The sequence below is a fragment of the Syzygium oleosum genome, unplaced genomic scaffold, assembly GCF_021117445.2.
Source record: "Syzygium oleosum isolate NSW1041296 unplaced genomic scaffold, Sole_v2.1 Sole_v2.14, whole genome shotgun sequence".
Classification (NCBI taxonomy): domain Eukaryota; kingdom Viridiplantae; phylum Streptophyta; class Magnoliopsida; order Myrtales; family Myrtaceae; genus Syzygium; species Syzygium oleosum.
This window is the reverse complement of record NW_026607498.1, coordinates 7,117,463-7,131,599: the sequence shown is the minus strand read 5'-3', so window position 1 is coordinate 7,131,599 and position 14,137 is coordinate 7,117,463. Positions and strand designations below refer to the sequence as shown.

General features: G+C 42.1%; 1 protein-coding gene across 1 annotated transcript; it reads right to left on the bottom strand.

The window, feature by feature from the left end:
• Positions 1-4,071: 4,071 nt before the first annotated feature.
• LOC115691280 (pentatricopeptide repeat-containing protein At5g62370) lies at positions 4,072-11,055 on the bottom strand. Its single transcript, XM_056317773.1, is given in 6 exon segments — positions 4,072-4,395; positions 5,418-5,756; positions 6,260-6,469; positions 6,574-6,676; positions 7,382-9,585; positions 9,587-11,055. Coding segments are annotated over 2 exon segments (3,006 nt in total). The 5' UTR covers positions 10,649-11,055; the 3' UTR covers positions 4,072-4,395; positions 5,418-5,756; positions 6,260-6,469; positions 6,574-6,676; positions 7,382-7,641.
• Positions 11,056-14,137: the final 3,082 nt, after the last annotated feature.

The following is a 14,137-nucleotide window of genomic DNA, read 5'->3' as shown; positions in this document are numbered from 1 at the left end:
CGCAAAGGTCGTCGCCATCCGGTAACGATGGTTCTTGGGGCATTCTCACGTCATGCGATTATCCCCGGTGAACGAACGTGAACCAGGAAACAAGAGATTTTTTCTTGGCTTTGGATTGGGTCGAATTTTGCAGCAGGCGTCTTCCCCATTTGAGGACAATTCTGCCTGAGATCGAAGCAGGATCTGCTAAAGGACTAGGATTCCTCCTCCCATCACTTTTGATTCGATTGCTCTTACCCTGTTGAACAAAACGTAGGAACATCTTGGCCAATTAGCCTGTTCTTTGTCTGGTTTGCAGACGATGGGGCTGTGGTTTCGGCGAGATGAATCGAGTCAACCCAGTATCGTTTTGACGGTCACGGAGTTTGCTGTTAAATTCCCAATCTTTAGTGATCGCCATGTCTCGCCATGCCATACCGATACGTAAAAGGAAAGATCCGACCCCAACCTTGTGTGACAACGGTACTAGAATGATTGACCTATCCCGAGCATTGTAAATTTTCGTGTGAGTTGCGCGACTGTTGCGGCATAAATGAAGTTTACAAGATTGACCCCACGTATCGAAGTAAGATTCGGTTATGCTGCTAACTTGTCCCTACTGACAACATACAGCACTTTATAACCTTCTTTATGCTAATCAAGCAGCTCCTACATGGTACAGCATGTTGTCCCCAGCAGTATTCAGGATTCGAGATCTATGCCGCTCGTCTCTTTTGGCTGAGACCAAGAGGCACAAGTGCAAGCATAGTAAGAAAGTGCAACATGGCACATGACCCCCTGCGTCTGTCTAGTGGGGGAACTGATGCATGTTTTCCGGAAAAAAAGTAAAGGGAGCACAATGTTTGAATTATGACCCACATGAGTCGACCAAGCTTCCCTTGAAATGTATAACTCATTGACATGGGTTGTCGGCCTGTCGATTGAATCCTATCCTAAATTCATGGCCACTTGACGACCCTTTCCGACGATGCTCCTTTCTTTGTGTTGTGGACCGACGTCGTGGATTGTGATCCAAGAGTCGAGTAGGGTAGTCATTGTATCAGTTCTCGCGATCAGGCCTAGTCCCCAATCTAGTTTCCCATCCACTGAATCGAGTGTCGGGTGGCTACAATTATCACAAGACGTCTGTAATAGTAACACGAGACATGTGTCTTGGGGCATGACATTTCAGGGAGAGATTTAAGATGAAAATGGGATGGGTCGAGAACTACACATCCCGAACCCCGAACCCTGAACAGAGTAGTGTCCTGATCGAACTTGAAAATGGATTTCGAATCGAGCCGAGTAAAATCTCAAATATTGAATTGTATCGGCTCGACTCTATTCGCTTTTTAAAGGGCAGCGTAACTGACAAGACACACAGCCAATGAAACTTTCTCAGTACGACCACTTCCTGTTCGAAGAAAGTCACCGAAAGCTGTCACCCGCCTCTTCCCACGAGGCTTGACTGCGTCAAGCGGCGGCTGCTCTGCCCCGGCAAGTGGGCCGCCGCCGGTCGGACCCCACCACGAGCCGTCTTCCACCACCCCCGCTCTTTCCCAAAGGACCCCGTCGCTCCTATATATATATCGACGCCTCTTCCAAGCTCTCTCCTCATCCATCGTCCAAATCATCAATCCCAACTCGACCAAGTTCCTCTTCTCTCTCTCGAAAAATTCGAAGCCTTTCTCGGATTCAGAGAGGGACCCAGATGAACTCGATGTTCAGCTCCTTCGACGCCCTGTGCGGGGAGCTCCTGGGCCACGCCGTCGGGTCCAACTTCGCCTCCGCCGCTCGTTCGACGCGACCGAGCGCTCCGAGCAAGAGCCGCGAACCGAAGAAGCAGCCGGCGCCGCCGCAGCCGAAGCCGCAGCCGACGAAGGAGAGCGGTCGGCGGGTCGCGCCGAGGTTCGCGCCGGAGCTGGATGGCCTGAACAGCTTCGAGACCCTGGTTTCTTGCTGACGGCGGCGGAATGGAGCGACTGCGTTCCTTTTTGGGCCCTTTATTAGCCATAGAGATTGTACAGTAGCAGATCGATATGTAACGATTGCTTGATTCGTTGGGTGGTTCTTCTTCTCGGGATGTGTTTCGGCCTTTCGTGGAAGTATGAAAAGCTGGTTCGATCGTGTTTCTCTTCGTTCCACAGTTCCGCAGTACATCGATGATCTTTCGAAGTTTTGGATTGCTGCTGTTTCGTTTGCAGAGAGAGGTTGAGCATGGCATCAGTGTCGAAGCTGATTCATGCCGTACTCGACAAGCAAGATTGAACGCTCAGCTACTTCTCGGCACTTGCCCTCCGTTCTTCCATTAATTGCATGAGAAACGACGAAAGGTGATTTCGACCGACCGATCCTCCGTCGGCGCGCCGTTGTTGCGCCAACGGATACATGTAACATCGACCGATGAGAACCCGAACTGTTGGATTCGATATCGCTTTGTTGTAATCTCGTTCTATGCAGAACGAGCATGATTAACAGAGCCATTCATATGATCACGATAAGATTACAAATCCACTCTTGTCGAATGAAAAATTAACTGCGATTGTGATTTAGTCCCAAGTTTGAATTTACGAATCTAAAACACGTCCAACAATGCATCAGGCCGGATTAACATTTCAATAGGCTAACGAAGTGATGACACTTCGCTAGGAAGGCCGGCGTGGGTGGGGTATGACCAAGGCTGGCGACCCTCGCCGACAGCAAGTGAGGGCCCAAACCTGGCTGAGGGCCACCATTGGTGGAGGTCGGCCACCAGTGGCGGTCCTCGTCAAGGTCTGGGCGAGAGCCGATGTCAAAGAGAGAATTTTTTAAAAAACTGTATCAGCATTTTTCGTTAGTCAAGTTAGGCGAAGTTAACGGAAAAACTTGATTATACAGATTTGATAAGTTTTAAGATTTAATTACATTTTTTTGTAAATTTTATGACTCGATTACACTTTCATGATAAGTTTTAAGACTTTTAGCGCACTTATCCCTTGAAAAAAAAATACAAAAGGAAAGAAGAGCAAGTATTTGACCAGTGGATTACAGGTGCTGATTGACAAGTAATTGCTTTTGTGGATTTGAGTTGCGTCATCCCACTGCACTGCCAAAGGCACATCAGTGAATAAACATTTTCAGGATGAAAAAAATACTGTCGGATCTAACTTTCTAGCTGACTCATGAAGGTGTCAATTCTAGCTAAGCACGATAACAGCACAACTGAACTAGTCCTTAACCATGGCCAAAGAACTAATCATTATCCAAAATGACCAAAATTTTATCATGAATACTCTCTGCAATTGTAGTACAAAAGTGGGAGGAACCAACAACCAGGCACAACCATTTATTCAGTTAATCATACATTCATGACAAAAAATCCCTGCACACCTTCCACAAAAATATTGTAATATGGGGGGCCAAAGAAAATTCTTTTGCCATATACTTACGATTCATCATATGCTAAATATCCGAGCAGTGTCACTAATCCAAGACGAGGGCTCAAAGGAGCCTATCGACTTCAGAGGTCTTGCATTCGTCAACAGAAATGCCTTCAGGTCTATACTACACTAATAAGCTCCAGTCACGATTAATCCGTACATAAAATAGCATTCGTCCCCTGCTGCTCCAATGATAAATTTCTCAATAGCATATGCCTGCACTATCCCGTTCTCTATATCTTGCATCTCCATAGATCTTTTCTTTGCAGGAACCTACCTGCAAAAAAGGAAAATTAACGATAGCACACACAATTTAGATTTAGGACTTGTTACTTCATTGTAGCAGCTCTAGCAATCTGTCTTCAGAAAAACTGAATAGCAATGATGTGGAAAGTGGACTCTGGCACGTGTCAATGATATGCTGTGTAATCTTCCCAAAGATAGACACTCATCAGGTTATATCAGCATATAGTTTTCTGGGTTTTTGCGCAGGATACATTCATCAAATTAAAAACCTCAAAAATGGAACTTGACACAGACCTAACCCTGGATTATTTCCACCACCCCTTGAATTTGGTGATTGCACTCACTTAATTCAGAAGAAACTGGCAGTTGTTTTAATGCTGGGCACTTGAGTCAGAAAATGATCTGGTCCAAAGAAGACATGCACTCCTCTAGAAACATGAAATATCCATCTACAATGTTGAAAGATCTTAAACTTCATAGTTCGTCATAGTCTTCTCTACTTTATCACAATGAAAAAAGAAATATATCTCACACAAACAAGAGAGCTTTACAAGCAACATATTCATTATATACCTAATGCAGAGGAAGACATAAAATTCAGGAAAATATGAACCTCTGCTTGGTTACAAATGAAATGTGCCCATCCGGGATCTTGTTCAACTTTGCATTTGGCCTTGCAAGTTCTTCAGGAGTCTTGACACCGTAACAGTACAATTGATTCACCCAAAATTTCAGCAAGTTGGGGAAATTGCTGTTGCAATTACAGAGCAGAGAACTTTAAGCTAATGCTAACTTGTATGAAAAGGACTACTAGCAAAGCCACAAACTTTGAAACTAATGTTCCATCCACAGTTAATCAGTCATCGGTCTTCATGCAATCGTTTTATCAATGCACCACATTAGAGACCATGACACTAGGAGGTAAACTAGAAATTAAAACGCGAGCACACACCCACCCGTACCAGTGGAACATAAGATTTTCCTTTCTGTGAGATATTTTCACATGAAAAATTACATGGCCACCAACAGTTTGAAGGAGTCAAATAGATAATATATACTACTCGAGAATAATTCATTGGACAGAGTAACAGAGGAGAATACTACTCATAAGAATATCATTTTCAAGATCACCTCACTGGTTAGAGGCACCAATAAGAGAAACAGTCATGAGATCCGTAGAACCACAAATTATCATACCTATTGAACTGTGCTACACATGTTTGTGCGTCTCCGTGGAATGAATGTGCACAATCTTGATTTACGCATGGAAGAAGTATTTAGCTTGTCAGCCAACAATCCTAATGAGATTAACAAACCATTCTCACAACAATCATCAAAGACAAAGCAGATCCTCGTGCCTTTTGAAAATCATAAGGCAGACTTGTGTCAGAATTCTACTAAGCTAAGTATCAAAACTTACGGTGTCTGTGGTGCCCCTGTTTTTATAGGCTGTCATAAATCAGTTTGTTTTATCGTAGTCCAATATAAAGTGCCTTAAAATTTTTATAATAATAATCACACTCTATGTACATTACAATGAAAGGAGCACGTTTCAATGGACAATGGCAAAAACAGAAGAATTTAGGAGTACCAAGGACCAGGCAACACAGTGCCATGGGGCAACATAGACAGATCCAAACATTTATTAAGCGTTGCGGAAACACTCTAACAGTAGCCCAGAAGCACATAAAGCAAGATTAAAGCCGGTGCAAGGTGGATTAAATTCAGCAAATTTCCATCCCAACTTTGATTACCAGACCAATTCCAAACTACCTGATACTCTTGCAGATTCAGAAGTGGAAAGTAAATAGCTGTGACCCAATCCTTCACTTGAAATTGATAGGTCCACCTCAATGTTAGGGATCAGACAAACTGCTCCACAAATACCATCTTGCCATGAATTATCCCGCATTCGATTCTGGCCAGTCCATCACTGACCCAAAGTTGTTCTTTTTCTCACCAAAGAAATGGGTCCAAACTATAGGAACACAGTTCCATGGAAACCCACCATGCCATGAGGAGGTCTTGTCGAGCTGATTCAGTAAGTTTACGATGACGTTGTAAGTAGAGGTACATTGGACCAGGAGGAAACTTCCGATTAACTACTATGACCTGCTATCAAGAGTGATAGATATAAACATGACTCGCTCAATTTTAGCTCTTAAAAGAAACTTGATGACATCAACACTGCAACAAAATGCATATTGGCAAGTGGAGATATAAGTAAATCAACAAGATAGTCATTGGCAAATGAGAAGATCTGTCCAAACAGAGAGAATATTCTGACGACCTTAATCGGGCAGCGGACCTGCATTTGACAGTGCGAGCGTATGCAATAGTGCTTGTGTGAGTGCATGCATGCATACAATTAAAGTGCATGAGTGTCTTAGGGAATGAGGCATGAGGAGAGCCAAAGCTCAAGTGTTCACCGTTTGTTCATCTCTATTCGGACACAGCATGACCACCATGATCTTACGTACTCGTATACTGCTGTAGAGTCTGCTAAACCAAGCAAAAAAATTTCCAGCAGTAAAATTAAACCTCAGAATATTGGAGGAATTAGTGACATTGACATTTTCCCCTTCCAAAAACAGATGATGAAAATGGAAGCTAACCTTTTCTTTAAATGACAATGCGGCAAAAAGCATTCTGCAATAGTAAGATGGGCAGAACTCATACATCAGATGATTTACTGATTCTCAGATGCCACACGTGGACACTTTTCTCTTCCATTTACTTTCCATAACGCACTAAAAGGCAATGCATCGGTTAACTCAGCATGACTACCAACTCAAGCAGTCAAAGAAGCTCAAACAACTCCACAACTGCAGTAGCATGGAGTAAATAATGAGTAACTTAACATGAAAACTGAAGTAAAGGTACCATCCAATATTTCTTAAAAGTAAAAAGACTTGCTCATAGAATTTACCATACCATTTGCTGAGTTATTGTGCAAAGTGCTTATTGTCCAGAATCCAAATGCTTGTACAGCAACATCCACCTTAAATTGCATAGAGCCAGATCATAATGATCTGAAAAATGGTAAAGAAATCAGTTTATCATTCTTCTGCCAACAAAATCCAATAGAAAAAATACATTTGTGTGCTAAATGAAAACTTTCACTATGAGCTGCAAATTGTCAACTGACACACAAGATCATCAGAATGCAACATATGATTAAGTTTGTAGAAGGTCAAATTCTTTCCTTCAAGACCTAATCAATCCTGGAGGCTGGGGTAGGACTTGGTTTCAGATGCACTCTAGACCTTGCATTTCCACCAAGGATTATGCGCACAGGACACGCATGTGTTTTACGAAAAAAAATGCATGAACTTTTCTAATCTAGACAGTGATTAAATTAGGCAAATCTGTCAATTATGCGAGTAAACCCATCGGCTAAGTGATTGAACCATCATGATTTATGTAACCCTCACGAGATAGATACACCAAGGTGCATCTGTGTGGTCGATGAAGATGGTACGGTAGCCTCACACTGATAGTAGTCAGGTAAAACAAACTTTGCAGTCTGCAATATGATGGTAGATTGTGCACGTTGAACTTTTCCTTAGCGACAAGTTGTGGAGCCACAAGTGGCAACCATTTTTAATAATATCAATCAGTGGCATATCAGCAAAATTAGTCATAGCATGTCACGGTTTAACGGTTAACTAAAAAAGCAACTCATGATACATATAGTAAAAATAACATGATAGAGGGAAGTTAAAAGATCAACTTACCAAATAGTCAAAAGCAGCACAACCATGTCTTTCACAAGTGAAGTGCAAGAAGAGATTCCTCCTCTCTGGTAAGAAGGTGAGATGGCCCTTACCGATAAGTTTAAAAATTTTCCAATGATTAAGATTGCCAGTTGAAATGACAACTGATAAAGAAGGACCGGGAATAGAGTAATACCAACTTCTAGTAAGTTCTCCCGTAACAAAACCATTTTGTTTTCTTGTAGATAGCCAAATGGAGATCTCCTTATATATAGCATGAGTCAACCAAAAACCTTCTCATTGAGCTGTCCAGAGACATTTTCCTCTTTGTGCATCAAATGGTGGACTACTTGAGCTTCATGCCACCTCCCACTTACACATAAGTTGGAAAGCAGCAAATTAGAGCAGTGAAGGCTCGGAATGAAGTTATGGGAAAGCATTTCTTCAAATATCTTGAAGGCGTGAATATTCAATCTGCTTGAGCAAAGGTTGTTCAATAAACATGTATAAGACAACTTACTCGGAAAAAAACCCCTCTTATGCATTGCATAAACAAGTGACAATGCATCCAACAGCCTTCCACAACTACAAAGGCCTCTAACTAACCGATTGTATGCAAGTCCATCGGGAAGACAACCATCAGCATTCATCTTGTTGAATAAACCAACAGCACTATCAATTTCACCTCGACTTATGTGCCCCCCCATCAGAATTGTATAGGTCACCTGATTGGGATGTAACCCCTCTCTTTGCATCAACTCAACATGGTGATAGGCATCCTCAATCATGTTTGCTCGGCAGAAACCAGATATTAAGCCATTGTATAGGAATAGATTCGGCATAAATTCACTATCCTTAATTTTCTTGAACAGTTTCAACACAAAGTGCTTCATTGCTTCCGGCAAATTTACAGGAACTTTAAGGTTTCTATCATTTGTTGCCAAACTCCTACTCTGCAGCAAATCAAATAGCATTTTTCTTGCTCTACTTGTGACGCCCCATTTATTCTTTATGCCATTGATATGCGTGCATGCACCCCGTAACACAACAATATAGGTGATAAGATCACATTTGATTTGGTTTCTGTACATCAAATCAACTAGCATGAAGGCAAATTCAAAATCTCCTTCCCTTAAATAATGGCCAATAAGGGAGGTATAGAGCACATTATTTGGCTCGTAACCATCTCCAATCATCTTATCAAGGTATATGCACCCCCTCTCAGTCATATTTCTCTTCACCAAACCATTTATAAGAGCAGTATAGGAATATGAACTTGGCTTGATAAAATTTTCAATCATTTTATCAAACAATTCACTAGCTTCAATTAGTCTTCCACTTTTGGCATAAGCATTTATCATCGTCATGTATATAGTCTCATCAGGATCCACACCATCCTCAAGCATTCTCTTGAAAAGGTCTTCTGCCTCAGAAATTCTCTTTTTACTGCTTAGAAAACCTATAATGCAGTCATACATGGCGACATTGGGCTTCAGTCCTCTCTCACTAATTTGGTCCATGACACGATAGGCTGACTGCAAATTCCCTTGCTTGCAATAACCATTTATCATTATTAAATAAGTTTCCGAGTCTGGAACTATACCCCTGTCCTGTATTAGACGAACGAGGGATTCAGCTTCCTCAAATAGCCCTTTTTGGCATAGACACTTGATCAGAGAATTGTATGTAAAAAGCAACAGTTGGCATCCAACACTATTTGCTTTATCCACGAGGAGAATAGCAGCATCAATATCTCCTCTCTCACATAAAGCACTAATGCAAATAGTAAAAGCAATACCGGCCAGATGCAAGTCCTTTTTTGTGATTCCCTCAAGCAGATACTCAATGTTTTTCCCAAAATCCATGCTGCCATCCCAAGTAGTAGAAGCTAAGGACACAGAATGGCCAATAGCCTGCATCATCATATAAGCAAGCTGAAGTTCACACCCTCTCGGGTGCATCCTTATGACAACAAGAAAAAAAATAGGGTCAGGGAGAATCCCACTGTCCAACATCCTTTTGCACAATTCATCTGCTTCAGTCAACTTGTTTTTCTTGTAAAGTGAAGCAATCAAAGTTGTATAAGAGTGCACACTAGGAGTTATATCGCAGACAAGCATCTCATTTAACAGCTTCAATGCACAGTCCACTTCCCCTTCTCTACAATAGTTGTTTACCATGATGTGGTAAGTAACCACAGTAGGCTGTATTCCAAAGTCCACCAATTTGTCTGTATATTACCCAGCCTTTATCAAATATACCCCACTTCATGAACCCATAAATTAATGTATTATAGGTATAATCATCTACCTCACAACCCATTTTCAGCATCCGAAAGAAAATCCTCGCTGCCATCTTCATTTTCCTATCCTTGCTGTACCCAAAAATTAGCCAGTTATACATTACTTTATCGACAAAAAAGCCTTGTGCTTCCATCTCTATTGATAGTTGCTCCGCCTCCACAATCCGCCCTCCCTTACAAAGACCATAAAACAATGATTTATACTGATGGAGTGTCGGGGGAAGCTCTGTGATCTCCTGCTGCAAGCAGAATACTTTAACTGCTTCATCCATGTATCCCTTTAAACACAATGAGTCTATCAACTGATTATAACAACCAATCCTCATACTAACCCCTGCACCAATCAATCCAACAAAAAAACCAAATGCTTCCAAAGCCATTCCTCGTGCACAAAGTTCTCGAAAAATTGCATCACAAGCTTGCGCATTAGGCAATGCACCCAACTCGACACACCTATCAAACTCCCTCTTTGCCTCATCGAGTTTACCCAACTTACAGAAACAAATAATCATAGGACCCATCATACAAGAATCAGGATCAATGCCTCTGCCGACAACGTTCTCATTATACCACGCCTCAGCCAATTGGTACTCACCACACTGCACGAGTTTCTGCAAAAGCGCACCGTGGCTATTCAGGTCGAGGTCCAATCCTCGCGAAGCGAGGTAATCAACCGCCGAGACCGCATCAAGAGCCGACAGAGAATGAGTTATTATCCGCCGAACCACACTCTGCGCGGACGAGAACTGCCCCCGCCGAATGAGCTGCTCCAACAAAGACAGAGTCAAGGACTTATGATCAGCCGAATTGCCAGCAGTTGCACAAGCAGGAGCTTCCAATTGGAGGGCACATGTCGTAATCACTCTTCTTGAGCTAAAGAATCGATGGTGAGCACTGACGCATCTCTTTAGCATGATGGGTTATTGAAAATATGGATTTGCTGAAGGAAAGCTCTCACCTTTCAGTGCAAAAATGGGAGGGAACATGTAGTAATCGCTCTTCTTGAGCTAAAGAATCGATGGTGAGCACTGACGCATCTCTTTAGCATAATGGGTTATTGAAAATATGGATTTGCTGAAGGAAAGCTCTCACCTTTCAGTGCAAAAATGGGAGGGAACATGTAGTAATCGCTCTTCTTGAGCTAAAGAATCGATGGTGAGCACTGACGCATCTCTTTAGCATAATGGGTTATTGGAAATATGGATTTTCTGAAGGAAAGCTCTCACCTTTCGGTGCAAAAATGGCGAGACAATCGAGAATCGCCGATGAATTTCAAGGCGCCATTGAAAGAACGAACCTTTACTGGGCAGAGTCGCAACCCGAGAGGGAGAAGAGAGAGAAGGAAGCGGAGAGGGATGATCCCTTAAACAGTCAACAATTCGTTAGGGTTTTAGCAATTCAATTGGGGTCAAAAGGGGGCATGATTTTCTACTCTCTAGTTAACTAAAAATTAAATTTTTAGGTCATATTTAGTGGCCATGACAAAATTTAGGGAAAATTTCAAATAAGAATCCGAAGTACTATCATTTTCTTAAATAATGATCTAAAGTGAATTTTGTGTCAAATAAAGGCCTGAAATGCTCTCTTTTTTTCTCAAATAAGGGCCTCTGGCCAAATTTTCCGACCGATCAAAGGTATTTCCGTCAAAAAATAATTTTAATATTAAATTAAATTAAATTTAAAAAAAAAAAGAGAAAAAAAACGGGGGAGGGTTGGTAGCCCTCCTTGCTTGTGGCTGTCGGCGGCTCTCACTGAAGCGCCGACGACCCCGCCGGCCATGGCCGCCGTCCACTAGCGATGGGGTGGCGACCCCAGTGGGCTGGTGGCCACAGGCAGGGGAGGGCTAGCCCTCCCCCTGTTTTTTATTTTAATTTTTTTTTGAGTTTATTTTTCATGGAAAAAAAAACAAAAAGAAAGAAAAAAAAGAAAAAAATTAAAAGACGAAAATGCCATCGACTTCGGTAAGGTTAAACCCTTTTTTGAAACTGAGATAGTTACTTCGTACCTTTATTTGAGATAAGGTTTATTTCAGTTCTTTATTTAACACAAGTCTCAATTCAGGTCCTTACTTGATAAAATGAAATTACTTCGGTCCTCATTTGAAAATTTTTCCTCTCTTTATAAAGCCATGCTCTCACTTCCACAGCCGCAGGAAACTCCAGTCTCTTCCTCTCTCTCGACAAATTGTGTCGAAGCTCCATTTTTTCTTGCGAACGTCGCGTCCTGTCGAATTCGTTTTCCGTCTTCTCATGTTTAACTTCTGCATATTATGCTCTGTATCGAATTCTTGACCCTGCGAGATTGGTATTTTCTTGGTCCCGTTTTGCTTGCTCAACCCAAGAAAGCAAGAACTTTCTCTCGAGCTTCTTCGTGGGTTTTCGACGATTTCCCTCGGCAGGCTTGCAAGTTTCGCGGTTTCTGTTTGATGAATCCACGAACATGATGAGTAATGTTGCGAGTGATGATAAAATCTTATCAGGTGATGAGAAAATATTACTTCGCTACGTTCTTTCTGATTCATGGTCCATCTGTGTTCGTGAGGTTGCTCTTCCGATTCTCACCTGCTTTCATCTACTCGTTTCCATTTCACCGTGCTTGCATTTGTTATTCATGTAAGTGCAGGCAACTCGTCTAAGTTTTGAGTTAGTCTTTGTCATGCCGTGATATATTCGGAAATTTCGTAATAATTGTTGCCAAAACATAGTTCGACAGCGATGACCATTTTGGAACTGATTTGATGACTCTGATTCTACTTCAACACTGGTTTTCTGCACGAAGACCCTCCTTTCACCGCTCTCGTATGGCTTTCTTGAGCCTTTCGCGTATCTTCGTCGTCAAACCCTCAATTGGTGATTCCTTCTCCTTCCGTCCCTACTCAACCCCGGCGAAGCTAGAATCCTGCTCTCCTAGTCCTGCCTTGAATGTCCGTCACCGTTCCATTGATGCATAAACTTTTTCTACCTAATTAGTACCAAAAGAAGAGACTGAAAAACGTCCGAATGGCAATTTATAACAGCAATACAGGGATGAACACCTCTTGATTAGATAGACGAGTGCTTCAATGTCTTTCTTCTCAGCTGCTTCCATGAGCGAAACGTGTTGGTTGTAGCAGGCATTCTGAGAATCAATCAAAAGCAGAAAACCATAAGTAACTAGAACTAAAAGCGTACTGCTTCTTGATGCTCTTTCTTCCATTAGAGAATTTGTATGTGTCGCCCGGTATCCGTTCTATGTACATCGGTTCCTTCTCCAAACAACTCGAAAAAATTTCGACCAATTCAAATTCTTTCTTGACGAAAGCGAATTCGGCGTTGATGTTATCTAGTATTATTTAGAGCTATAATACATAAATAAAATCATTAGCTAGCAAGAAAGAAAAAAAAATGATTAATTAGGCCACGGATTTGAACATGTAATTCTCTGATCGTCTTTACTAGAACTTGCTTTCTTATGGTTTGCTTTGAGCCCAAAGAATCCCACGTCATCCCCTCGCAAGCAGCACTTTGTCATGGCCTCCTGTCTTGCCAATTCGAGCTCTTTGATCTCATTCCCTGATCTTCCTGTCCTAATCTGAATCGAGTCTCCACCATTGCTTCGCATAATGCAGCCTCCAAATCTGTAATTTCGCAAATGCAAAGTATTTGGTTTGTAATACACATCGCGTGTCGAACGGTACCTTTTGACCCGATTAGCTGTAATTGGAGCCCTTGCTCACACAATCATTTTAAAGTGCTGTAGGGAAAACTTTTCACCGTATCTTGCTCTCACTAACCAGGTTATCATCTATCTCATCCACTGAGGAGCCCGGTTTAATGGCTTTACAGAGGCTCGGTTTAATCATGAAGCATAGCTTGTCCATATATAATTTCGGCAACTTCAAGTCCTTCCTTCCCCATCGTTGGACCTGGTATATCAGATTGCGCAACGAGTAGTATAATCGGTCTAAACATATACATCAGAGCATGATGAATAGTTCAGAGATCCATTTTGGCATTCTCCCTAGAACATGACCTTGTTTTATGAGCTTGTCTCGACTCAACCCAATTAGGTCCGCTCAAACTCTATGCCATCCATTTACCTTTCAAAGATCATCGAACTGACGAATGAACTTAAAGACACGAATCCCTAGGCCCAAATCCCACCCGACCCCGCATTAACCTTCCCCCCCAAAGCACAGCACAATCCTTTTTCTTCTTTCCCAATGACCAAAAATACCATCACAATCACCAATTCTCTTCATTGTTTTAATCCCCAACGTGGGGGAAGCATCCATTTGAACCAGCACAGCAAGGCAAAAACACCCCACCAAAAAGATCTCTGTTTTTCTCTGGTTTGGCGAACAAACAAAGCCCACAAACTCTCACCTGTAATCGCAACGCTTGATGGAGCGAAGCTATATTAAAGGCCCTCCAAGATCCCCCCCATCTCCTTCGTCGTCGTCCCCCATCATCATCATTTAAAATAGCCAACTGCCA